Consider the following 27,637-nt stretch of genomic DNA (forward strand, 5'->3'; position numbering starts at 1 on the left):
AGCCTTCTCCTCGTCCACCAAGCAGGTCACCCCATCTTAAAAGGAGATCAGATCAGTCAAGCAGGACCTGCCCTTCCTGAACCCATGCTTACTGGGCCTGATCGCTTGGTTGTCCTGCATGTGCCATGTGATGCACTCAGGATGATTTGTTCCATCACCTTCCCTGGCACCGAGGTCAGACTGACAGCTCTGTAGTTCCCCAGATCCTCCTTCCAGCCCTTCTTGTAGATGGGCATCATATTTTCAAGCATCCAGTCAACCGGGACCTCCCTGGTTAACCAGAACTGCTGACAAATGATGGGAAGTGGCTGGTGAGCACTTCTGCCAGCTCCCTCAGGACCCTGGGGTGGATCCCATCTGGCCCCATAGACTTGTGCATGTCTAAGTGGTGTAGCAGGTCACTAACCACCTCTTCATGGATTATGGGGGCTTCACTGTGCTTCCCATCCCTGTCTTCCCGCTCACGGAAATTAAAATACTGTTTGCCTTTCACAGAGTACATAAGGGTATATAGAGAAGGTGAGAAGGGCTGTGGTAATGCTAGTGGCCTATTGGTACCCCTTCAGTGTTCTATAATAATGGTAACACATATGCCTTATAAATGCACTTCATAAGCTAAAGCTCTAAGATAAACTGAAAAAGATGAATAGGAGAAGTGTGTTTTAGAGAAAAATTTAAGAAGCACAGAAGAGTTGCAACAGTAAGAATTCATCACAAAATTTAAGACAGGGCTGAGTCAAGGTTGTTGTAAACAAAGGAAACTAAACTGAGATTTTGTCTGTCTAAAGAAAGGGTGACAAATTAGATTGATCTGCTTGCTACATTTGTAGATTTGCGATTAGAGAGGACAAGCACAGCTCTGCCATGATAGATTTTTTTCCTAGCACTAAACTTATAGTCATGCTGAGGTTCCCATTTGCAGGATCAGTGAAACTTCATAGCTTAGTATTTGAATTAAATTGAGATATATTCCTAAAGAGGAACCAACCTTTTAGCTGTTCCTAACATCTTGTAACATTCGCGTTTCTCATATTAAAATTCCCTTCAATTTGTTAGGCTACATAAAAAATCATGCACATTCCAATTATCAAATATTGGCGTTGCTATAGTTTTAATTAATTCTCTGTATTCTTTGCTTCAAAAATCTATCCTTAGAAAATTTGATGTTTTAGGCATTCCTCAAATTTCCCTTAGTTCTCTGCTCATGTCTAGAAGTCCACAATACCCACAGCCTGGACAAAAGTATGTGAGGCCCAAATCACTTCATGGGAAAACTTCAAATCAGGGTTCCAGCTCTTAGGACTGGGTATGCAATGCTGAGTGTTTTAAATGCAGTGTGATGAAGCGTGTGTAATTAGTTGCTCAGTGCTGTAGGAGAATGTTTATATGAGCCAGATAGTGCCATTTTATTCCTGAGGAGCTGGCTAAATTGACTTAGTCAAAATGCCTCGCTCAGATATTCTGTTCCAGCAAAAACTAGCTGAGTGGTTGCAGTAAGCCTCAAATGAGAAGAGGCTGCATTCATCTTGCCCATACTACGCACTGGTGACAACTCCCGCATGACTTTGGCTGTCAACTTAATGTCCCTTGCCTGCTAGCCCTGGGGCAGAGCCTGCTGCTGGCTCAGTGCAGCCACGTGCTGTTCAAACAGGACTGGCATGGCTTTGTACGGTATTGGCAATATTTATCTACTGCAGCAGTGCTGGCTGTTTAATGACAAATAAATAACACCATCAATTCTATCCTAGAAACCCATCATTGACTCTATGTCAGAAGATGGCTACAAGCTGGATAAATTACAAGGTGAAATTGAATTTCATAATGTAACATTCCATTATCCCTCCAGACCAGATGTAAAGGTAATTATTCATCATCCATCCTGTGAACACAATTACTCTAAACAATCAAAATATCCTGGTTCTGCAAGCAATTTCTACATTTTCAGCAGAGCTTGTTTTCCAGAAGCCCAGACCCTCTGTTTAAAAGTAGACTAAACAATTCCTCTACTTACCGTTCTACTTTTTTTTTATCATTCTGATGCATCCGTTGCCACACATATTCCTTGCTGCTGAACATAAACTCATAGTAATTTCAGACAAATTCATCTGCATACAGCTTCTCTTACAATCAATTATGCACTTTGTATCAACATGTGCTAGGATAGGACACAAAGCAATAAGCTGAATGGTGCAAGGAGATTTTATGAAACTCTTTCATTACCCTGGGGTTGTGCTATGTGACCCATTAAAATGCTAGGAAAAGGTACAGGAGAACTGGCTGTATACCCCATTATTTCTCTAGTACTATGTTTGAAGTGACAAATTCTCCTTGGAAAAGCAAGTTATTGGACAAGCAAATGAATGTTATTGCTTCTAAAGACTGAAGCATATGAAGTACGTGATTTTTCTACATGATTTCACTGTTACATCTATGCTTTAACAAGCACTCATAATACATGTAAAGTGTTTTTAAAGGAGCTTTATTGCCAAGTTCTCCAGTGGTATTAACTTGATTAGATCTTAATGGATCTAATTAAGAACTAAAGTTCTTAAACAGGAACAGAGATCAAAATCTGCCTGCCTGTCATAGAAAAGAGTGCATTTATAAACTCTTCAAACAATGCAAACATACTTGGCTTTCTTTTTTATCTTTTTTTTTCATATTTTTCTGAATTTTGTGGAATTGATTTGAGTCTTCATTTTAAGACACAGAATATTCCCACTTGGTTGCATGACAGTGAGAGAATTAGAATGGATAGGTTCTGATTATTTTTCTTTTCCTCTCCAGATTTTGGATAACCTTAATATGGTTATTAAAGCAGGAGAGACAACAGCTTTTGTTGGAGCTAGTGGAGCTGGAAAAAGTACAACAATACAGCTCATCCAGCGCTTCTATGACCCCACCGATGGCATGGTGAGTGGAGCAGTCTCTGATGTGTTTCTCTGGCCTTAGGGACTTGAAAGAATGACACTGTTTCTTCTCTGAAGTGGAAAGGAAGACTCCTAACTTTATTTCCTTTTTATTTTTTTTTAAATGACCAAAATATCCTTTTGTGCTTTTCAGGGGAATGCTGAACAGTCTTATCAAAAGTAAATATGTGAAAGAAAATAACTGTTAGGAGAAAATAAAACCTGAGTGCTAAATCTGAGCAAAAACTAAACCTATCGAAACAATAATTCAGGAGTGACAAATAATTTTTCATTCTAGAAAACACAGTATTGAACATATAATCATTATCCCATAATATTGCTTTAGTATGTGCAATTCCCACTTAGTAATGGATTGACTAAGAACATTAATTCAATCTCATTCCATTTATGTGTTCTTAGCTGGCACAAATCACATACATGGTGGCCTGTATTTGAATGTATAAAAGACAAAGAACCAATTTTGATTATTACTTTCCACCTGGTTTTATTTCTGAGGCCAAGCAAAAATAGGTATTGGGAAATGAACTCAAAGAGCACAACTCCTAGGCCCAAGAAGAAGCATATACTGCTGGCACTGCAGTGGGTTCTTTTACGCATGAAAGCTATTTTTAACACTGGTCATGGAAACACCACATGACAGGCCCTTCATTTCCATTGTGTCTCTCTTTCTTTCTTCGTCTCTGAACTGAAGAGGATAATGTCCCTCCCTTTTTTTTTTTGTCCACGTTTCAATTGGCTTCTGTAGATTACCCTGGATGGCCATGACATTCGTTCCCTTAATATCCAGTGGCTACGCTCACAGATTGGTATTGTTGAACAAGAGCCAGTGCTCTTTGCCACCACGATTGCGGAGAACATTCGCTATGGTCGGGATGAGGCTACCATGGAAGACATCATCAAAGCAGCCAAACAGGCCAACGCTTACAATTTCATCATGGACCTGCCGCAGGTATGCCGTGCCTTGTAAAATGTTTGGCAGAATCTGATGGAAAAATAGAAAATCCTTTTGTTCCTTCCTGCAGGCAACCATTTGTGCTCAGGTGGAAGGGCAGGAGATTAATACACAACCTCAGCTCCTTGTATGAGCTCTGTAAGTGAGCTGGGGGTTCCCTCTTTCCCGGTTCCTTCCCTTGTGACGACAGGGCTGTGGTCAGTCCTAGGGTTTCCTGCTTACAAGCCCCATGTTAGATAGTACTGCTCTGTTTACTTTTCTAGAATGTCATTCTGTCATGTAGTTTCTCAAAGGGACATGTTACAACAGTGAACCTGGTTGAGAGGATTCAAGTACCATTAACTAATGTCAGTATGTACTTTTTATCTTCCATCCATGCATTTCCAGGCTTCCAGGAAACTGTTCATAGAGAGGCGGTGTAATAGCCCGTTTATTTCCTGGAAATGGAGGAATAAACAAAAGTTGGCTCTAGGTGAATCTAATTATACTGGTTCTCAAGATGCTAGGCTTTATGTGTTTATTTAATTTTCTGCCTGAACCTGATGCCACCAGAGTATGAGGCCCATAAATCACAGACACAGTGTTCATGAGTCACAGGCTATCAGCAGATGAGTCCAGCTCTGTGGTGAGCTTGCTGGTGAGTCAACAGATGGAGAGTGGGCAGGTGTCTCCTCTCCATTTCAGCTTTTGCTGATACAGTTGTTTTGAGCCAAACCAGAACATTTAATCTTTTTATCAGTATGTAATTTTGGCTTGGGGTTAGAACCCCAGTTCAGGTAAAATGATGTTGTTCACTATGAAGGAAGTTATTTCATCAACTCTCTTTTGAGTCTGGTGCAATAACACTGGTTTTTTCTTTCAAAAATGATAATTTTTAAATCTACTCCCAGGACAAATCTGAGAGATATTTTACCAATATCTTCCCAGAAGCTTGACAGACTCTTTTCTTATCTGTTTCATTTTCATTTTTTTTCCTTCAAACAGCAATTTGACACTCATGTTGGAGAGGGTGGAAGCCAGATGAGTGGAGGTCAAAAACAGAGGATAGCTATTGCTCGAGCTCTTGTGCGAAACCCGAAAATCCTGCTACTGGATATGGCTACATCAGCACTTGATAATGAAAGTGAAGCTATTGTCCAAGAAGCACTTCATAAGGTTTGCTATAGCATAGCATAAATCAGACTTTAAAGGGCATAAATTATTTTAATGCACTCTACAGAGGGTGCTGTTGAATTGCAACAAAGCAGTGAGAAGCTTTTCTTAATAGCTGTTTCATGTGCACAGGTAGAACATTAGCATTTTTTTTCTTACATGGGGACATTAACAGAAATCTATAGCTCTCTTTGCTCAGAAGCAGATACTCATCTATGGGCTATGGATGGAGTTCAAGTCAAAGTCAGCTGGAGCCACTAGAATGACTCCTGTTGACCTGACCAAACTTTAGATTACATAGCACTGTTTCCAGGTATTTCTGTTTCTGTCCTGGGAATGGCCCTCTTCTTGTTCCCTGCCAGGCCCGCCTTGGCCGCACAGCAATCTCGATAGCTCACCGCCTGTCGGCCATCAAAGCTGCCGACGTCATCGTGGGCTTTGAGCACGGAAGGGCTGTGGAGAGAGGAACTCACGAGGAACTCTTGAGGAGGAAAGGGGTTTATTTCATGTTGGTGACCTTGCAAAGCCAAGGAGACACAGCACTTAAAAAAGAAGCAACGGAAAGTAAGTGTTTTGGTTTCTTTTATAAAATGACATAAAATTCCACAGAATGCAGATTTTATTTTTTTTAATTAGGGCTAGTTGCTACTTTTCTTTTTTTTCTTTCACCTTAATGGCTGAATTTTAGCATTCCTAGAAGTAATACACTAATAGCCCTAGCCAAAGTGTTCTTACTGCATATGCACTTGAAAGACCTTCATAATATTGATCCATCCTGAAACATTAATCCTGACCCGCAATACCCATCATTTTATAGCTCCATTTAGTGCTGATAGTCCAGTCCTGATGCACTTGAAAAGCAAGCAAATTACAGAGTATGCAGAAACCACACTATTTATTTTACTAGAGGCAGATTTGAATCAAACATTCTGGAAATGGAGGTCTAATAGAATGTTCTGTTGCATTTCTGTGAAGTGTCATGTCTTCAATATGATTATCTTAAACTAACAGAGCAATTACAGTGCTAAAATGGAGAAACAGCCTTTAGCAGTCACATCCCGAGTGAGACGGTCCTTCATCATGTCAAATGCACACATAAAACTTGTGGTACGTGTAGGTTGAGTAGCAAGGTTTTGTAACATTCCTTTCCTTCTACAAAGTATTTCAGTTATGACTTGGAGACATTGCGCTTTTTTGCAGAGCCATAGTGGATTTTTAGATTTTATTCAATTTTAGCACAAAGTGAAGAGCTCTATATACTGTATTTTACAGCAGCAGAAAATAATGTGGTTGAGCCAAATCTTGAAGAAGTCCAAACATTCAGCAGAGGAAGCTACCAGGCCAGTTTGCGGTGAGTCTTAAAAATCACTGTAAATCTCAAGATGTTTCCAGTTCTCTATCCTTTGTCCCACTATTCCAAAATCCCAATAGTGCTAATGAATCACTTCTTTGTATGTTGCAAAAAAGAGAGAAGGGCTGCAAGCATTTTACTAAGACAGAATTTACTTGGAAAGAAATGGCTTGTGTAATACATTGCTGGTTGAAGTCCCATGGAGAGATAGCAAGACTCTTAATTTTACTCTCTTTTCTATCCATAGTACCTTCTCTCCAACTCTCATCTACTGTGTTAATGTCCCATTTTTAATATTACTACCATACAGCAATATATTTGTATTACCTAATGCACTTTCAGTCCAGTCATTTGCTGTGCAAGTACTCAAGAAATCAATGCAATGCACAAGGACATTTTTATCATGGCTTCTACTTGGTGAAACTTAAAGCATTTTACAAGCCAGACTGTCTTGTAGCTAGACACTTAATACTCCTTTTAGGCAAGTCCATGTCAGACATATGCAAGTGAATATATGTCTCTTACATTACAGGATTATACTGTGTCAGGGATAGAGGTGGGTTGTTTCAGCATCTTGTTTTGATAGTCTGAATTACTTGATAGTGATATGGTGAATTGACCTGGTGTCTTAATAGCTTGTGCAAATATAGTGGGATACACCACAGTTTTGCTTAACAAATACACGCTGAAGCTTACATAAAAGTCAATGTCTGAGTGGTGGGGGTGGAATATGATTTTGAAAAATAATTGTCCCTGTTGTGGGATATTTTCTTCTCAAGAAGTTGAGAGAACATAGAAAAAGAAAGAAAAGGTCTGTGATTTGGTTCAGTGAATCCTGATTTAGTTGATGTGAAAACTGCACCTCTTTTGCAAGCAAGTATTGTGTTACTGAGCTGCAAAGAACTGACCATTTCTGTCTTTGCAGAGCTTCACTCCGGCAGCGCTCCAGATCTCAGCTCTCTAATGTGGTCCCTGATCCCCCACTATCCATTCCAAGAGATCATGCAGAGTCTATGTACCTTACGTCTTCTTATGGTGAAGATGATGAACAAGCGAAAAAGGTCAGATCCAATAGTTTGTGATTAAATTTTCAACCAAACAGGTTGTATTACTCTACAATGATAACCTGTGGATATGTGCCTCTGTTATAGGAGTTGTTGGCAGATGCATCTTCTTGGATTGATCCTCTTCTCTACTTAAACAAAACCACAGCTTCAGTGCAAACCCTAGGCTGCTGTTATGCTTATTGGTCCATAGAAAATTTCAGGCAGAGCATGACCAGTTGGCAAATTGATCTATGTTTTAGATTAAGTTGATAAAGACATATTTATAAAAGCTAGATTAACTGACAAAAAGCAAAATGCTCCATCTGTGAAATGTAATAGCCAGTCAATGTTACTGATGACACTGCTTCTGTTCAACTAAGAGTAAATTCAATTTGTCTCAAAATCATCTGGAGACTTGAGTAAAGAGAGGCCCTCACTGCAGCCTAACTCTGAGTCCTTTCATTGACAGTGTCCTTGTGAGGTTAACTAGCACAGAAAATAAAGACAGCATGCCTTAAAATTATGCAGAATACGTAGTAGTATACACAGCAGGTTTCCAAAGCGCTTATGAAGCTCCCTGCACCGATTTGCATGGCTATGGCTGTTCAGTGCAGAGAGCAGCAGTTAGAAGACACTGTTCTTGCTATTGCTAAGCGTAGTCTGTGGATAAACAGAGGGCTTCAGTGCTGTCACTCTGGCACTAGCTCAGAAGGAAGAGAAAATACAAGATGCTTCCACGCATTCATCCTTGCAAATCTCCAGCAGATAGGTCAACACAGTGTCTGTTTTGTCTGGCCATTTCCAGCCATATGATCTAAGGGAGATGAGCGGGGCTCAGCACACCGAGTGTTAAAGAAACACTGCACAAATCAAAGTGTGGAGTAAGTTGTAATTTGGGGATGAATATTCTGCTCTTACTAGGAATAATTATGGGAATTCAGCATACAGACTGAGGATGTTTCACAGAAGGGAGGCATAATTGGCATGTATAAAGCCTGAATCCAGCTACCACTCTGACATCGCCCATGTTTTAACATTTAGCATACCAGTTAATTTGATGCAGAGTCTCATCAGTGTGCTCACCCTCAATACTTTAAAATAATGTTTAAGAAGATTCTGTGAATGACACAAAAAGCTGCTTGTGAGGAACAGGTTTATGTTTTGGCACTGGGTATTGCCAAAATACCCAGGAGGCAGCAGAAATGAAAGTGCCTGAGTTTCAGTGGCAGAAAACCTTAAACTGGTCATAATTAACCTCTTAAATTGGAATGCATAGAGCTACACAAGGCATAAATCTCTCTCTTTTTCTCCAGGGACAGTAAAGGTAGCCATGTATGTATCCCTCTTGTGACTCCCAAGCCCTACACAAGAGCTCTGTACAGCAGCCAAGACCTATGTCTGCCTCTTCCCATACAAAGCTAGAGTAGCTGTTTGGGCACTAGATGGCCATCTAACAGACTGTGCTAACTATTTTATCTCGCTGTCAAAGGGAGAATATCACTGGTGGAACGCATTTGCTTCATAAACCCAATCTTTCCTTTTCAAGGAATCTGTTGTTGTGGAGGAAGATGTCAAGCCTGTGCCATTTACCAGAATTTTGAAATACAATGCCTCTGAGTGGCCATACATGGTGCTTGGATCTCTGGCAGCAGCTGTGAATGGCGCAGTCAGTCCACTCTATGCTTTGTTATTCAGTCAAATTCTTGGGGTATGTTATGCTAACATTTTGATTGACCTTTCGCTGGTTTTTTTTGAGGGGGAGTTGTTTTGGCTTAGACATTTCTCTCTGTGAATCACATTCACTTGCAGCTTGGTGTTTGCTAGCTAAGACTCAGGGAGGGGGAGAGCAGAAGACATTCCAGTCCCTGTTGATCCACTTAGTGGCTCCCAGCCAATGTGCTTGGTCTTTTAGCCATAGGTGTGCCACCTCCAAACATTTTTTGGGTGTTTATACCTCATTGCAAAGACTGTGGCTTTCACTAGGCAGCAGGTGAGACACTGCTATGTGCATTCTAACCTTTGATTCCTTTTGAGAGAGGTTTTCTAGACACCAAGAGGTCTGGGGCTGATGTCATCCTGCAAAATGCTAGGTGCCTTAATTGCCAAGGATTAATTCCTTCTCTTGAAGGTCTCAGTCCATCAAAAGAGAGAGGCTGCAAGAAAAAAAACAAGGCATACTGAACATGAGCAAAGTCCAACATCTGTGTTTCGTTACTCTTAAATTTAAAACATTTCTGCCTGGTGCCAAGGCAGTCAGGCAGATGGAACATGCATCTGCTTTCCAAGCTGAATATCTGCAATGATGTTGTGACAGACACGTGGGCTTGAACTCAGGGACCAATATGCTAGGGAAGTGATGGGAAAAATCCCCACAGCTATGAAATGAGAGCATATATTTAGCAAAGCCTGCCTTGAAGGTTCTCGGAATTAATCCCAAAAAGTGAATGGAGAACTAGATAATACTGGACATGTCTTCTGATGAGTTCAATTTGGAAGCGTACCTTTGGAACAAGTTTCTTGGTGGTTTCTTCTTCCTATGCTTTGGTTCCCACTGAGGAACTGTCTTAGAGTATGGGAAATGGATCCTTTCCAGTGAAACTCAACAGGAAGATGTGCTCCGACTGCTGTCGGGCATATAGCCTATGGCCTCAGATAAAAGGCAGTCCATGCTAAAACTGTTGAAACTAGTATAATCTGAGCATGGACACCTCAGCACCATCATTTCCTTCCATAGACCTGATGCTGTTGTCCATGCTCCCTGTTACTGTAATCAGTGCTGTTTTTTTAAAGTCAAGAACTTAGGTCAAAACCATAGCTGAGCATGACAGGATAGCTGCCCAATGGGATAGTCCAATTTGGCAAGACAGGTTTGCAATACAGAGATCTCTTCCCAGCGAGTGTTATCCACATTTCCTTCCTGCTATTTCTCTCCGTTTAGGAAGCATGTAAGTACCTACTTCAGCCCATTGCTTTTCTTGAGCTGGGAAGTTTCCTTGAATTTCGAGCCTGCAAAAGGAATCCCAGACTGACCAATAACTTGCCACACCAGAAGCCCCCAAGGTGCCTTGCAGACACTGCAGTCCTGTCAGCCTTTATCTAGGAGCAATAGAGAGCCTGGCCACAGGAACTGGGAATTCCTCCCTGTTAGTTTGATATATGGTTCACTTTGAACTGTAAATAACTTGGGCTGACCTTTTAAGGCTAGTACTTATGTTTACTTTTTAGAATTCTTATATATCAATTAGAATTTACTTCAGGTTAGTGGACAAGTACAAACATGAGCTGTGGCTCATACCTGCAAGTAGCAGTAGCAGTAGTTTAACAGGTTCAGGTAGGTTAACTTACCTATGTATCAGCTGCTCTGACAGAAACAAATTGCTAAAGGATGGGTACTTAGATCTGGACCACTACTTCAGCAGCAGCCAGAAATGCTGACAGGGGTTGAAAAAGACCAGCTATTAAGAAAAAGAGATAAAAGGAAAACAGGATGGGGACTGGAGCAGAATGGGGAGGAGGGGCTCTCCTTTAAGCACAAATGCTTTTTCTCAAGTACCCAGCAGTAGGCAAATCTCTCGTATCCACACTCCTTGAGTAAAAGACAAGAGGTTCCTCTTGAAGCATACCTGTAGCAGTTACAGTACATGTTAGTGCTATGCAAGGAGGGTCATGCTTGGGTATAATTATTTGAACAGACTTCATTTTGTAGGGCCCAATGAAGTTGCAATTGTCATAGATCAGAGAGGAGGTAAGGGAGGTGCTGCACTGGTTCCTTGTTGCTATGCTATTTATTCCATTGCTATTCTCTGGTTACCACACTGGACCTTGTTTAGAGGGAAATGATTGGTTATTTATAACTAGAGATGGGCAACAAGTAATAGCAGTCTGTGCAGCCATCGAGTATAGTAAACTTGCTTTTTAACAGCAGTAAAAAACATTACGTTGTACCCAGGCTCACCTTAGGAAAAATAAGGAATTGGGCCTTTGAGAGGGGTGAGAGCAAGCTCTGTGTTCTGGATTTGATTCTAGGGTGGGCTTCTGCACCTGGCAATAGGGAGTCATGAATAACCTTCAAACACAGCAAAACTGGTATTTCTAATGTGATGTCATCCTTTTTTCTCAAAGACTTTCTCCATTCTTGATGAAGAAGATCGAAGAATCCAGATCAACGGTGTCTGCCTGCTCTTTGTCTTTGTCGGCATTCTTTCATTTTTCATGCAGTTTCTACAGGTAATAGCAGTCCAGTATGGGTAAGTTTTATTTCTGATCCCTGACTCTGGGGGTATCTCTTTCTGTGCAATCCTTGTATTTATGCTCATGCACCCCAGGGATACACCTTTGCCAAGTCCGGAGAGCTGCTTACAAGACGGTTAAGGAAAATTGGTTTCCAGGCTATGCTAGGGCAGGACATCGGCTGGTTTGATGACCGCAAGAACAGCCCTGGTGCACTGACTACAAGACTTGCAACGGATGCCTCACAGGTCCAAGGGGTAAGACCTGGTATCTGAGGAATCGTTTTGCTCCAAGCACTGATTGAAGGCCTGTTTTGGCCCTTGTCACTGGAATTAGGTAGCATGCAGCCGGTGAGGTCAGTGTAGATCAGTCCTTGGTCAGTCCATTAAGCTATTTGTATTTATCATAGGCTGTCAATGTGAAACCATAATCACTGTATTTACCTAAAGGCAAAAATAGGGTCACAATTTGCTGCCCATTACTCCTGCCTGTATTGCCAGAACAAGAACACAAAAATCAATAGAATACCAACCATCAATGGCACTGGAAGGTGCGTCCAGTGCAGGACTTTTAATGTCTTTCTTCTGGAGTTGATTTAGCTTATTGTCACAGTGCTTAAGTGTTTATTTCAGTAACATGTCAGACTAGTATTTTAGTGAAATCCATCAATAATCATGTTCTCAAGATTTCAGCACGGTATTGTGCTTGTTGTGACAGCTTTGATTTAGACTCACAGTCCACTTGACAGAACAGTTTACAGTACTGGCTCATGCTCCAAGTGAACCAATAACTGTGCATTGTGCTCCTTAGTGGGTGACGGTTGGGTCATGCTGAGCTGGGGTGTTACCAGGGTATATCTTTTATCAAGTCCTCCTCTTGATGTAATTAGTTTGAAACAGTAGGTCCAAACTGGCTAAATTCAAGTGCAGTCAGTTGGTTCCTTATGATATTTGAGTAACATTTAGAGTTCTCTGAGGTTTTGCAGGAAAATTTATTTGAAGGTTGTTGAGGTTGCTATTGGAGTACAAGTCAATCACGTCTGTCTCTTTTCTTTGAAGGCAACTGGATCGCAGATAGGAATGATCGTCAATTCCTTTAGCAACATTGGGGTGGCCATGATCATTGCTTTCTACTTCAGCTGGAAACTGAGTTTAGTTATACTGTGTTTCCTGCCATTTTTGGCCTTATCTGGAGCTGTGCAGGCTAAAATGCTGACAGGATTCGCCTCTCAGGACAAGAAAGCGCTGGAAGCTACTGGACGGGTAACATTATTTAAAACTAATTTATATTTGCAGTCATGGGTAGTTGAAAAATCAGGCATTTGGGACCATTCAAATGTAATGAAACCGGCAATGTTTTGCAAATAAGTTGTAATATTTCATCTTGTCAAACCATTGCAACACCACTGGCAGCTCCCTCACTGCAAAGCACTTGCTATATGGAATGTGACTGACTTTTCAGAAGTTATTGGAACTGCTAGGCACAGATTTCTCAGCAGTCTGTTTCGCCTGTGTTGGGCTTTATTTCAATACCCCTTTATTGATGCCCTGTGCTTACGCTGTCCTCAGAGAGCAGTGATACGCGTTCACTTCTTCCCTCTACCCACCTGAGCTCTCAGCCACCTTCAGCCCCCTCCTCACCTTACTCTGTGCAGCAGACGCTTGGACTGGAGCCCTTTGCTGTCGCTCCCATTGCCTGCTGCCACTGGCACAGGCAGCCACCCCACTTCTTGACTTCCCACGAAGCAGCAAATCTTCAGCTCCCAGTTCCCATTTCTGGGTGTGATTTGAGGCAGCGTGTTGTGACTGGGGCCACAGAACTTAAAAATATAATTTTGGATACCTAGACATGCAGACTTCTGGAAATGATTTTTTAAATGCATAAAAGATATTATGTGAATTGACATCACTTGACTCTGGTATCACAAATCAAATGAATACATTCATGGGCCACTGCTGAGTGCTGTTAGGAACAATCTTCAGTTCCAGAACTGAAGGAGGAACTAAGACCCAACCAATTTCCCACATTCAGAATAGTTTAATTATTTTTAAAAAGTGATAAATCAAAATACTGTCTTGGAGCTGACAAGGAGAGAAACTTCACTGAGTCAAGGCACCAGCTTTTATTCAACAGAATGACCCAGAGACTGGGATGAAAAGGGCACTCAATGCTTCACAGTTTTGGCGATGACTGATTATGCCTGGTGTTATTTTCTAATTTATTTGCCAGCACTGCATCCAAATGCTAAACACCCTCAGCTCTTGCACAGAGATTGCTCATCAGCCATGCTAAACACGGAAGAGAATGGTCTGAACAATCCAATTCGCAGCACCCACTTATCCGCTCATTCGTGCTGTATAACAATGCAAGAGATTTGACTCTTAATTTTGGCCAGAAAAAAACCCCGAAATTGGATGAAATATTTTCAATGATTTATATTCAGATCTCTTACTATGTGCTGAGGACATTCATAAGCCATACACCAGACTGCTGCTTCCCAAAGGAAAATGTCACACTGTGAAGCTACTATCAGAGTCCAGGCAAAGTGCAGCGTTTAAAACAAATTTTTAAATAAAATGACTTAAGTAGGGTGAAATTAGGATCAATTGACTTCTCTAGATGAAACTATAGTGCTATTTATTGGAGACAGAAACCCGAATTCTGACTGGCAACAAAACACATTCTAAAGCCTACCATTACTTAAGGTTCCAGAGATGTTTCCAACTCAGAGAAAGATCACGGGGGTTATCTCACAGTGTTGTGTTTTTCTATGGACATAGGCAAGCATTTGCTTACTCTTTGTCTATGTACAAGGTATTGGAAATTGTATCACTGGTGTTAGAGGAGTCAAGATGTCACCCTCCACTTATATGTTCCATCTCCTCAGGCTGGTTTTGGACATAAGAGGGAGGGTGAGCAGGTGAGGAAACGTAGTAAATTCAAGTGGTTTCAATTTATGAGACAGAAGCTGGGGACAGCATCCTTTCTAACTCTTTTCCTGACCATTAGTATAAGCAAAACAAAATAGTTGAAATAAACATCTTCAATTAATAAAGGCATGCAGTCAAGGAAATAGAAGTGTTTCTAAAGCCATTTTTGCTTGTGTGCGTGTCCCATTTATTCACAATATGTGAAATAAGTCACAAGTGAGAGCATGTGCCCCATTTCCTAACTGTGCTACACTAAGCTCCAGCGAAGCAGATGGAGCATTTCCTGTTGAGGACATTGTAACTGCTTATGGGAAAGGTTCTTTGATATTTGGGCCACTCTGTATTGCATCTGAACCAGTTTATATATGGCATCGGTGCCCTGTGTTCATGAAACAATTATGCATTTGCGAAAGAGCACATTCTGCTTTTCCAGTGAAAAACTTGGAGCTTTTAAAGCATTTATTTTGTTTTTTCTTCTCCAGATTTCCAGTGAAGCCCTCTCTAACATCAGGACTGTAGCTGGGATAGGTAAAGAAAAAATGTTTATTGACAATTTTGAGAAGAACTTGGTTATGCCCTATAAAGCTGCAACCAAAAAAGCACATGTTTACGGATTCTGCTTTGGCTTTGCCCAGAGCATAGTGTTCATTGCCAACGCTGTCTCGTACAGATACGGAGGGTTTTTGGTTGGCGCTGAAGGACTCCATTACAGCTTTGTGTTCAGGTGAGGGCTTCCCTGCAGTCAGGCTCCTCTCCAGAAGCGCTGACCTTGGTGTAGCGCTCAGTTGCCCACGGACTTCCCAAGAGTGACCGTGTCGCCCTTCCCCGCAGGGTGATCTCTGCTGTTGTGACCAGTGGGACTGCTTTGGGAAGAGCTTCTTCCTACACCCCAAACTACGCCAAAGCCAAAACATCTGCCGCACGTTTTTTTCAGCTGGTCGACCGGCTTCCTAAAATCAGCGTTTACAGCGAAAAAGGGGAAAGATGGGTAAGTGCAGAGATGAGTCATACGTGATTTCATTCAGCTCAACATCAGAGCTGAAGCTGCACTAACAATTTTCAAGTCAATGAGGATCACTGCTTTACAGGAGGGTTATGCCAACTGTGTAATTGTTACCTGTCTCTGCTCCTTTGGAAGCAGCAAGCTCTGCACCAGACAGCAAGAGTAAACCCAAGTGTGGCTATTAGGAATTTGTCAGCGTAAAATGCCTGTGAATTGGAACAGGGCCGATTTGGATGACTCACAGAAGAGCATGCTGTTTCTTTCTCCTCTACAGTTCGCACATAAACCTATCGCTGGCTCATAATGGAGGCTTTTTTCCTCCATTCACATGAAAATGTTGGGGGTGTTCATGAGGAGGCAAATAATCTTTGAGTCAGAGAAAAAGAAAATGCTCAGTTTTTGGTGAATTGAAAAGTCAGGCCCAGAAAATTAAGAGTTCATTTTTCATTTAACTTATTTTTTCAAAACTAAACAAAATCTTGAAATAATTGTTATGAACTAAATACATTAAGTATTTTGCTTCTGACCATGAAAATGAAGTATCTCGATTCCCTTCAGAGTTTTTTAGGTGTTCTGGGGAAACCGGTCTGAATTAATGTCTCGTTTGAACCTTGCAAGGTTTGTTCAATTGATTTTATTATTTTTACCAAACCTAGCTTTCTGCACAAATGTATTTGTATACGTCACCAAATTTCCCCTTACACAGTGGTTGTATTAAAATAAAAAACTTACCCATTTGCAAGGCAGTCCTGTCTCCAATTGATGCCTCTGACCAGCGTAAGCAGAGCAATACTGCTGTGGCTAATGGCTTCTTCTCCAGGACAGCTACTCCAGCATGGTGCTTATCCCTCTTTCTGGGCTAATTTCACCAGCATTAATGTCATGTTTTAAATAAAAGATGCAAGAACAGAAACTGAATTACTTTGTACTTTACAACTCAGTTTTGGGCTCGAGCTCATTGTGTCATCTTTCTCCACTCTTTTCACCAGGACGATTTCAAGGGCAGCATTGAATTTCTTAACTGTAAATTCACATACCCTTCTCGGCCTGACATTCAGGTCCTGAAAGGACTCACTGTAGCTGTTAAGCCTGGACAGACTTTGGCATTTGTTGGAAGCAGCGGCTGTGGTAAGAGCACCAGTGTCCAGCTTCTGGAGCGTTTCTATGACCCTGAGAAAGGAAGTGTGGTAAGCAAAGGCAATGTGGTTTGCGTGCTGTTGTTTTCAGCAGCCTACAAGGACTCTTCTGAACGTGTCCTGCTGTGCAGCCCAGCACGAGGCATACACACGTGCAGCCTGGGGCTTCAGCTCCTTCTCAAAGAGATGTGGATGGTTCTGACTATTCCCAAGTATCACCTCAGATGTATCCAGGCAAGATCAGAACAGTACAAACCTCAGGTGTGTTATGTAGGCCAGAAGCACCTCAGTAGCTCCTGTATGAAACATATAATGTGTGGTGTACGTTGTGAGAGCACAAGCAAAAACCAAGCCTGGATGGAGCAACAGAGAGTCTGGACCATCACTAAATATGTAGCTTCAACATGCAGCTTCTTTGTAGGTTGAATTTGTCTAGGTTTAACTTCCAGTTATTCAGTTACTGACAGCTTGAAAATCTACCTTTCTTTTCCTCATGTAAAAACCATCTAGTCTGCTTTCCGTTTTTTTGGAAAAAGATAAGGCTGGTGATTGCTATGTTGCCAGGAAGGCAGCAAAGCATGCATCTGGCCCTAAACAATTAAATAGTTCACAAGATGAAGCAAATGGTCCAGTGTCTGGCTGGATCACAGGGATACCCAGAAAATACGCATCATGCACAAAGGAGTCAAGCGTAAGCAGACTCTTCAAATCACTTGTCAGTTGTGTTTGCGTTTCAGTAACATGGCTGACTCATTTAGCTTTGCTATAAACTATTTCAGTTGTGCAGGCTGTTGTTGTGGAATATTTCATGTTTTCTCCTATTTCCTGGTAGGTAATAGATGGACACGATACCAAGAAAATAAATGTACAGTTCCTTAGATCAAAAATTGGAATTGTGTCCCAGGAGCCTGTGCTATTCGACTGCAGCATTGCTGATAACATCAAATACGGCAGTAACACCAAAGAGGCCACGATGGAAAAAGTCATAGAGGCGGCCCAGAAGGCGCAGCTGCATGATTTTGTCATGTCACTGCCTGATGTAAGTACCCGCTGCGCGGTGTTCATTGCGGTGGGAGTTGCTCCAAACCCAGTGAAAGTCACTACACACATACACCTTTTATTTACTTCTACAGCTGTAACAGTAGGAACAAAGAGGGTGCCACGGCCATCCGTCATATTCCTCAGAGCTTTGGTGTGAGTTGCTACTGGATTTTTACACAGTAGGCAAATATTTATAAAAGTTAAACCAGCAGTTACAACTCTGAACTAGGAGAAAAGGGAAGACTTTTCGAAGCCACGGACAAGAAGGAGGCAGCAGCACAGTTCAGCAGTCAAAGCACTACACTGCGTCAGGAAATATAAATCCTGTTCCCAGCCGCGGGAGGTTTGCCTTGTCATACTTAGGCAAAAATATTTAAAGCTGGTTGCTTATATGCACTTAAGTATTTAAATGCACCAAAATAATATAAATATAAATCAGAAGACTATAAAAGGTCTGGATACAATTCAGGCACCTAAACAAAACACTTGGTTAGAAAGCCCTTAAATCACTTTTAGCTTCTCCCAAAGCTAGGATGGGGGATTTATTTTGCCTCAGACAAACCAGCCAACATCTTGCTACCAAATTTTTCTTCCAGGCCTGTCACCGCACTGCCTGGGCTCCTGGGCCACACACTCCACAAAGCATGGCTGAGAAACACCATCCCAAACTTGTTTATCACTGTACAGTGTTTCTGCCTTGACGGGTGTTTTATCAGAGAGGCAGCAATGGTCAGCACTCTTGCCTTTCTCCTCCTGCTCCTCCTTCAGGTTGTGTACTGGTGTGTTTGCTTACACCTGACTAAAATCTTCCTTCTGTATATTTTTCAGAAATATGAAACTAATGTTGGGGCTCAAGGATCCCAGCTGTCTCGTGGGCAAAAGCAACGCATTGCTATAGCGAGGGCCATCATACGGGATCCTAAAATTTTATTACTGGATGAAGCTACATCTGCCTTAGACACAGAAAGTGAAAAGGTAAATATACAGTGATAACCCATATGGAAAGTTAATACAATGGCTTACCATGGACAACCCTTTTTTCTGCGTTACAGAGACATCCCAATGTACTGCACTACATGACTGCAACGTTATTCCACATTGTTAACTGAGCACTTACACCTTCAATGACCTTTTGAAAGATCCAGGCAGCATAGCTATAAAACCAGCAGCCAGCCACAGGGGCTCTTAGACTGCCAATGAGAAGCAGCATGTTTTCAGAAGTGTGCACACTAATGCCTGGGTTTCAAAGCATTCAGTGGGAATGGTTCATAAATATAGCTTCTGCACATTAAAAACAAAACCCCAACCAAACAGATTTGTATTCAACTATATGAATGATGAGCCTGAATATCCAATAAAAACAGCAGTGAGGGGCTTGAGAACTTGGGCGATAATTTGAGTAGCTTGGTTACACTCAGAGATTAGAGAAATGGTGGAAATTTAAAAACATCTCCACACTGAGCTGACACTCAGCCTATGAGCTGAATAAAGGCCTGCCTTAATTTCTACTGCTGTCTATGTCTGTCCCTTCTTTGTGCTGCTGATAAACTGAGCTCATGACCCAGTGAAGCACACCAGTAACGTAATCTTTGATTTAGCCTCACGGTCACTTTCACAAGTGTTGCACAATACAGGGAATTAATCTGAAGCAATCAGATTTCTCCAGCTCTGAGCCCCAATTTGTTTGCATATTTTCACTCTGACACCTTGTCTGTTGCCTTCAGACCGTACAGGCAGCACTGGATAAGGCCAGAGAGGGACGTACCTGCATCGTCATTGCCCACCGTTTGTCCACAATCCAGAATGCTGACATCATCGCTGTGATGTCGCAAGGACTCATCATTGAAAGGGGCACTCATGATGAACTGATGGCTATGGAAGGAGCTTATTACAAGCTTGTTACCACTGGAGCCCCAATTAGCTGAATTACTGTGATTCTAAATGCGAACGATTTCTCTTCTGTTGGCAAAAACTCTGTGGTACGTATGCGTATGTTGGTACCCCGCTGTGCTACTAAGAGCTCTACAATATCGTCAGTTCTGCGGTACCCTGAATGAATGTAGCTTTCTGCACCAAGCACACTTGCTAGTCACATGCAGAGGACCAAGCACAGGCGGATGCACTCAGGAAGCTGCGTAGCCCACTAGTAGGGAAAGGAAGCCTGAAAATGGGCAAGGCCTTTGAGCTGGGGAATGGCCACCACCTGCAGTCAGACTGCACAGCCCTGTCATTCCTCAACTAGCAATCAAGAAAGACTCTGTCCTGGTGTTCTGGAAACTGCCACTTGTCTAGGTAAGCTGCACAAATAAAAAACAATGCCAAGAATGATGCTGCCCATCTGAAGGGATCAAATCTCTCCTAATGTTCAGTCTGCAAAGGATTACAGCCATGGGTACAGAACGCTCATCCTTCCACCCCCTCACACCTCAGCTGTCCTGCTGGGGGAGTCTGGGCTTTCACCGTGTGCAGCTACAGCACCAGCACATCGGCACCTGAGCCTGCCGCGGCAGTGCCCCTTTACAAAGCCATTACGTACTCACAAAGGCGGCCGCTCCCCAGAAGTAAGGAAAGCAATCAAAGAGAGGAACAGAAGCTGGTGAGGATTGCTTCCCCTATACTCACCACTCTGATCAAAGCTGTCAAACAAATTTTGAAAAGAAAGAAATGCTTTAGCTAATTCAATGTAAAATCCTGTAGTTAATCATCACAGTTATTTAAATCACTTCTACTGAGACAGTGACAGATAATATGTACCCTTTTTTTTTCAGAAGGAAGACAATGCTGAGTATTTTTTACAGAAACCGTAAAAATAATCAGTAAAAGTGGAAAAAAAGCCAGCCATAATTAGCTCTTTGTATTAAGCACAGTTAATAAATAGAGCAACAATTCATTCCAAAATGACAAAGGTCAGGAAGTATCTTCTGGCAGAAGCTTGCATCTGTAACAGTTTATTATAAGGTCTACTGCGTGTTTCTCTGAAACATGTTACTGGTTATTGTCTGCAGGACAACAGGACTCTTCTCTTTGGTGACTGGGATCTTGGGGACAGAAAGTCTAAATTACAGTTTCAAAATTTAAATCTTGATTTCAAATTATAGAGTATTAACTGGAAAAGTAATTCTCCATATCCAGAAATCTGCAGCTGGGGATGGGGCAGGGCTCACTCACTTCACAACAAATCACACCACAATGGAGTTTCTTATAAAACTACAAACCAGTATTGACTGCTGGCACTTGAATAGTGCTGTGAGGGTGAAAACTTTATTAGAATACATCCCTTCATTCCAGGAAGGAAAAAAAATCAGCTTTTGTACAACTCCATTGATAGAATTACTTCAACAGACCCACTGCAATCACATAGCTGACACTGAAACGCTATTTTCCCAAGGACATCTTTATTTTAACCCTTAACTGAAAATGAAAAAGGAAGATGCATAATTGGCCTCCTATTTTAATCTTTTTTGCCCTTTTATGTTTCAGAACAATAATCAGTTTGGGTGGCTCAGGACTGAAACTATTGACAGCGACTATCAATAACCTACTGACATACTTACATGATATTTAATTTATATTAGTATTTAAGGCCATGGAAAAATAACAACTCTTTATTAAAAAAACTACAATTAATATGTGTACTTATTCCATAATTCTTTTGCCTAAAGGACACCAATTTTATGGTCCAAATTGTACCAATAAACTCTATTTTTTACTGGCTCCTGTGCTTTAGTAGTTCATTTCTTATCTTTCAGACAGGTGCATGGGTGTTCTGCAGCAGATAACAAGTATTTGTATGTATTTAAATCATGCCTGTAACAAGGGACAGAGCTGTTGAGAAATCCAATGCAACCGCACCAGCCCCTGCCCTGCTCCTTGCAGGAGCACGGTGACATGGGCCCAGCTGGCAGGTACTGCTACTGCTCCTCATCATAGCATCATCCTGGTTTTAGGCAGCCAGTAAATATTGGGGACCTATGTACTGGGAAGTATGCCTGCATAAAAAAGGCACTCACTGAAGCTACTGGTAAAATTTAACTAACATAATTTATTCCATTTTCCCCACCATTCTTGGTTTTAGTAATGTCTTAATAGTTGCAGAAAAAAAGCGGTGGTTCAGACAGGAAGCTGGGCTTTGCCCCTTTCCCTGAAGCACTGAATTTGCAGGCTGCATTAATAGGACACTCCAAGAAAGGGAGTGAGAGCCCAAGGTCTTGTTAGGTGTCTGTGTGGAAAAATACTGCTGCCAGTCTGCATTAATGGTTGGGTCTTTCCCAACAGAGGCACCAAGATTCTTTGTGAGTACTGGGAAGCTCAGACACTCATGTGGTAGGAGCTTAGAAATGTGACGTCTACCCAAAAGTAAACATTAAAACATTGCCAGCAGGCCCAAACACTGCTGCAAGAGCCACAGATGGCTGCGCACAAAGCATCCCCGGCTGCTGGCCAGGAGTGAGGAACAGGAGGACAGCTAGATCAACCTTCTAGAGTTCTGTGATGCCTCTGCAGGCCACCTCACTGGTAGAGAATAACAGAGCACAGAGCAACTTGAACATGGGAGAAATCTTTTTCATAGCTGTATTTGTTCTTCATTATTTGTTTCTAGCTTAGTAATTTTGCTTAAGGAGTCACAATTAAAGAAAAGACTGGTTTCAGTCCAGCTGCTGCGGGAAAAAGAGTTCAGAGAACCATTAAAGAAAGTATTAGGAGATGCATAAAGCAGAATACTCCTCAGACTGTTCAAATCAGGTTATTAATTTTCTTAAGTAAAGCTAGTCTTAGTAGGCTCTTAAATAAGGATGCCTGTTTCAAATTTGCTTCTGCAATATGTAGCATGTTCATTCCCAAAGAGCCAACTCAAACTATTCACTTTGTTTTCCAAATGAAGTAAGATTCTTGCCATTTAAATCACCCCACAACTAATTGGAAGCCTAGAAGCAACATCATGCTACACCTTCCAAGACTCACTGCTATCAGATCATACATACACAGCTCTCATTATCCATATTGTAGCCTTATGCTGCTTGTATACGAAGTATTATGATATGGTATTAGCAAAACATTGCTTAAAGATTATGCACGTTAATAAAAAGGGAAAGTACCCGTCTTTGCCTATTTAGAGCATCTAATTCAAACATACTTTTAACATAGTAGTTACTTGTGTGCCTAGGTAAATGAAGCTGACAAGAATATAAACTTGCAATGACTTATTCTGCAAGTACATTCTCATGATTTACACAACTACTAACAGTGATTTCAGCTTGTGACTCTTGACCTGAAAGAATTAGACTGATTTAGCTTTGCAATACAGGAGCATGAGTGACATTCTTGAGGTGACATACTGAGATAATTTCACTATTGACAACTTCCTTCATTTGTTGCTCTGTGTAGATGTACAGAACCCACCGTATTTATGCATTTTCAACATCAAAGGTGTAATCTGTATCATTCATGATTTATGTGACCCCTTTCAAAAAGTAAAAATGACAAAAACCAAACAGCAGTGCAAAAATATATTCTACAGAGTGTAATTGAAATGAACTTTTATTTTTTTTTCTCATCTGGCTTAATCAGAAGCTGTTTTGCTCAGGAAGCTCAATAAGTTAAATCTAAAGCCTTTTTCACAGTGCCTAGGTAGAGCTGTACAGTTGTAGGTGGTGTGATAGTCACACCATTATCTAGCAGTTAAACACACACTATCTACATAAAAAATTAAATATTAAGTATCACTATGTACAACTGAGGCTTGAAGCACCATCTAGCTGGAGATGGACAGAGCTAAAAGACTACCAAGTAGCTAAATAAAACTAGTTGATTATACTTTAAAACTTCAGTATGACCCGGAGTATTGGGTCATTTCTAACCATACTGCAGTGTGGTTGCAGTATTTCTAGGAATAACATCAGCAATTAATATTTCTGAGCTGCCAAAGTAATTCTTGAGTGTACTGATTCTGGATGTACCGGTTACTTACCAGGAGCACATCAAAGATGCAGTGGCATCCCCTTGGTTAAAATGAGTTAGCAAAACTGCCTTTGCGAAGGGTTCTTGAACAGTTCATATCCACCCCCATATTGCTAACCGTTTGGAAACTTTATCTAATTAAGTTTCTTCTCAGTTGTCCTCATTAATGAGTGGACACAGTATGGAACCAAGGCAACTACAGTCAGAGGCATAGCTGCACTCTTACAAAAAGAGAGAATGTAGAACAAATACTCAGTATGAGTAGGTATCTTAACAAAATTATACAGCTGCAGTGTAGCTAAAGAAGCAGCTATACACAATATGCGGAAACTTATCTTACAGCTATTTTTACCTTTGCAGCTCGTGATGAACATTTCAGAATTAATTCCGAGACCTAAGCCAAAGAGTGCACCTAAATTCCTCACCAGTCCAGCAAATGGAGTTGTGTCAATGTTTATCCAGTCTGGGTTGGCACACCACTTCTTGGCCTTGGGCACAGACCACAGCAAGTCGATATCAAGAAGCTTGAGGACTAGGTAAAAGCCAAGGGCAAAGATGAAAAGAAACAAGTTTGTCTTGATGTACATTCTCAGGCTTGCTGTCTGAATAGCAGGGGTATGCTCAAATGCTTCTGCCACGAGAATGCCTGCGGATTAGAAACTCAGTGTTACAGGGAACTACACACTCCTACTTTGAAGAGGCACCTTTTCTGGTGCCCCTGTAGAATTTGACTTTTGAAGACAGAATATATCTATGTACTTTATATATACACATATATATGTATATATACACGTATATATGTATATATACACGTGCACACCACTTCTGTAGTACATTACAAAACCTTTTCTCCCACTCAAAAGTGCTAATTCAGAAAAAAAGAAACTAAATACCAAGCACTACATGTTTTTGATAGGAGGCATACCTTAGGCCTGACTACATCTCCTAGATTGCCACCTATCAAATATTACGTGTAAACTAGAACATTCCTTCTCCAAAAGAGTACCTCACTCAAAGACTGGGCACAGCAATACAGAATTCATTACCAGTTCCCACACAGGCTTTGAGTGTTGAAGGAAAAGACATAGAACACATTTATCTTCTTTCTTACTCATTTCATTCTGGCTGTGAAAAGGGAGAGCTGGATGGCAATCTGTCAGTGCTGCCCAGGCCACTCTGCATCCATGAAAGAGAACCAGAGCAGGCAGCCCCTGCTCAGTGCTCTCATCACCCTCCTTAAAATCACAGAGATACTGGAGAGATTGCTCATAGTTTGAACTCTCAAAATACCAATCTGAAACATGTTTAGGTAACTCTGAAAAATGTACTTTAGCTTCTTAATTCACCCTGGGGAGTCTGCACTGCTAATTTGCCTTTTTCTCTGTTATGCCCCAGGTCTCTGGTTCTGTGCTTGTCACATGCTTGTCCCTGCATACATGCTAGTTTGCTCCTGGACACCATTTGAAGTAAACCAAATAGCTTCCTCCTGAGAGGAGAGGTCAGGGCCATACAGGAGCAACTTCCTCTCTGATCCCTTCCACATAGGCAGCACACATAAAGATCAGATGCAGCCAGTACAAACCTGATAGCAATTATGTGTGGCAGTGTGGACACAATGCAGCCAGCATCAACTGGCACATGGACAAGGGGTCGCTCCCTGTGTAGACTACAAAGACACCAGATACATACTGCCTCCCAGATTTTATCTTTAGACTATCATCAAATCATCGATCTTCCAGAGCGTGGAGAGCACCACTAGAGCTGCAAGCTGAGGCGCATTACAAAAAACTCTTGCTTTTTCTTACTTTTTTTTTTCAGATTTTGCATGTATGTTGAAAAGAAAAGAAAAAAATAGCAGTATTACCAGCAAATACTCCAAGAATAACTTGATGAGGGAAATGCGTTGCTATGAATACTCTTGAGATGCACACAGTGATCTGGATAATCCAGAAAATACTCCAGAGGAATGACCATGTTAGTCTAAGGGGGAAAAGGAAGATGCTTAAAAATTAAGACAAGATATTTTACCTAGTAATTTACACCAGGCCCCTTCGTGTCAGGCTCCTATTTCTACCAAGCAGAGGTTTATAGGTAGAGAAGTTTAGAATCAGAGAAGTTGGTTCTAAAACATTAGCAAGAGTGGCTGCTCTTACAGCCATATCTAGGGCTGCAGGAACAGACTCCAGCGATTTCAGGTCCAAGACACCACCGTGGCTTAGTGATGAAAGTCATCAATGGCAAGTTAAATAAGCACCACTACCTTGAACATATTTCTCATCATGAAGTCATACTTAAATGCGAAAGTTCAACTATTTGGTGACAAAATTCACATAGTATAGGAACAACCTTGTCAGCCTTGGAAAGAACAGCCATCAAAGCAGTTATATGACTTCCCCACAGAGTGGGGTAACACGTTACACTGACCTTTGCAGTAAATTTATGTACTAACCAAAAGATCCAACATGTAAAGGCAATTAATAGAATTCAAAATTTCCAACATTGAAGACGTGACACGACCTTTAATAGGAGCTGATTCAGAGATATTGTATGCCATGACTGTAAGTTAATAAAACCCAACCTATACAAATAGATAAAACCTCTTAATATTCTTTTTCTTGAAGAAGAAGCTGAAGCAGACCATAATAAAGGGCTTGGCTTCTTGTTTGGTTGGTTGTTTTTTTTTACAAACTGGACAGAACAGACTCTGAATATTTGATTAAAACAAGTCCATTAAAAACATAGTATATGTATATATAAAGAGATACCTGTACGAGTTAGAGCAATGGAAAGACACTGACCTGTGAAGGGTAACTGCTGATTTATCTTTCCACCTAACTGTGTAGCTAAGTGCTGCTGTGACCATTACATACCAGACGCAGGAAGATCCCATGGCATGTCCAGATGGGCTTCCTAGTGAAAACAAATAGGAAATATTCAAGCTTAAATATGATGACTGTAACATTTATCATCTAGGAAATATCTAATGACAGTTACACAGGAACCTAATTATTTAGAAAGAAAATGGTTAAAAAGGCTGAAAGAATGCCAACTGCTTCTCAAACGTTAATTCTCAATGTTAATTTTTCAGAAGACTCGTATATATGGAATCCAGAATATCTGTCTGAAATCAAGTAGGAACAGCTTAACTGTCTTATATGAGTATGAGCTGGTATCCTGATTGGAAAGCATAGTATTTTTCACTACTTAGATTTGGATTGTGACTTAAAAATAGAGTATCAAGGGCTCTCTCAGGGCTGTAGCATGTAATGTAGAAGTTATATATGAAATGGAAATGGAAATGCATCTGAAGTGTGATGCAAGAACTGTGTCTTTATGCTTTACTTTGATTTACTTCATAAATACTAAGGTGTTGAACAATGCCAGCTAGCTCGGAACTGGCACGTGAAACGATGCTGTAACACATTGGACTAATTGCTGCACTCACTGTAGTCTATAACAGGGAACACATCCTCATGCAGACCTAAGTAGTGATTTCTTTTTAGTCCAGGTATAATTTTATACATGTAATTTGTTTTAATTTAACAAATCAAATTTTATTTTTACTGGAAACAATATGATACCGCAGAGAAGTTCCTACAACCACGAAAATCACCAAAACCCAACATATGCTGGCACGATGCAAGGGAAATGATTCTTAAAATTACTGTCACTTCCTTTTCCCTGTTCACCAGGTTTACATTCAACAAATTGAAATGGGGAAGGAATGAAAATTAGATCATTGGAATCTGTCTACACCAGACTTTTACAACTTGGCTTTCTGTGGAGACAAAACAGAAGTAAAAGGGGCAGGGCTATTTCACTGGCAGAAGAAATAATTCTGGCAGAAGAATGTGGCCCAGCACTGTATAGTAGTCTGCAAAGCAAAAGAATATTTCAGTGAAGCAGCA

The 27,637-nt window shown here is 41.1% G+C and overlaps 2 protein-coding genes across 3 annotated transcripts in view; one reads left to right on the forward strand and one right to left on the reverse strand.

Moving 5' to 3' along the window:
* Positions 1-1,739: 1,739 nt before the first annotated feature.
* ABCB11 (ATP-binding cassette, sub-family B (MDR/TAP), member 11) lies at positions 1,740-19,696 on the forward strand (the record flags this gene model as incomplete). The annotated part of the gene is given in 17 exon segments (XM_010191868.1): positions 1,740-1,859; positions 2,788-2,913; positions 3,676-3,879; positions 4,867-5,037; positions 5,397-5,598; positions 6,307-6,385; positions 7,311-7,446; positions 8,978-9,139; positions 11,554-11,658; positions 11,757-11,918; positions 12,720-12,923; positions 15,074-15,315; positions 15,423-15,579; positions 16,584-16,781; positions 17,563-17,769; positions 18,600-18,746; positions 19,496-19,696. Coding segments are annotated over 17 exon segments (2,823 nt in total), but the record flags the coding sequence as incomplete, so codon positions are not given.
* A 2,878-nt stretch (positions 19,697-22,574) lies between these two features.
* G6PC2 (glucose-6-phosphatase, catalytic, 2) overlaps positions 22,575-27,637 on the reverse strand; it is an 8,124-nt gene continuing 3,061 nt past the window's right edge. Inside the window, exons 4-7 of one of the 2 annotated variants that reach the window (XR_728182.1) lie at positions 26,528-26,639; positions 25,594-25,709; positions 23,308-24,375; positions 22,575-22,585 (exon numbers count right to left, since the gene is read on the reverse strand). Coding sequence is in view for 1 of the 2 variants with exons in the window: in XM_010191870.1 (XP_010190172.1) it covers positions 23,864-24,375; positions 25,594-25,709; positions 26,528-26,639 (740 nt within the window). In the remaining variant the exon portion in view is untranslated. Of the gene's footprint in view, positions 22,586-23,307; positions 24,376-25,593; positions 25,710-26,527; positions 26,640-27,637 lie in introns of those variants that run through there. The other variant, XM_010191870.1, reaches the window with a different exon arrangement.

The sequence above is a fragment of the Mesitornis unicolor genome, unplaced genomic scaffold, assembly GCF_000695765.1.
Source record: "Mesitornis unicolor isolate BGI_N332 unplaced genomic scaffold, ASM69576v1 scaffold16389, whole genome shotgun sequence".
Lineage (NCBI taxonomy): Eukaryota > Metazoa > Chordata > Aves > Mesitornithiformes > Mesitornithidae > Mesitornis > Mesitornis unicolor.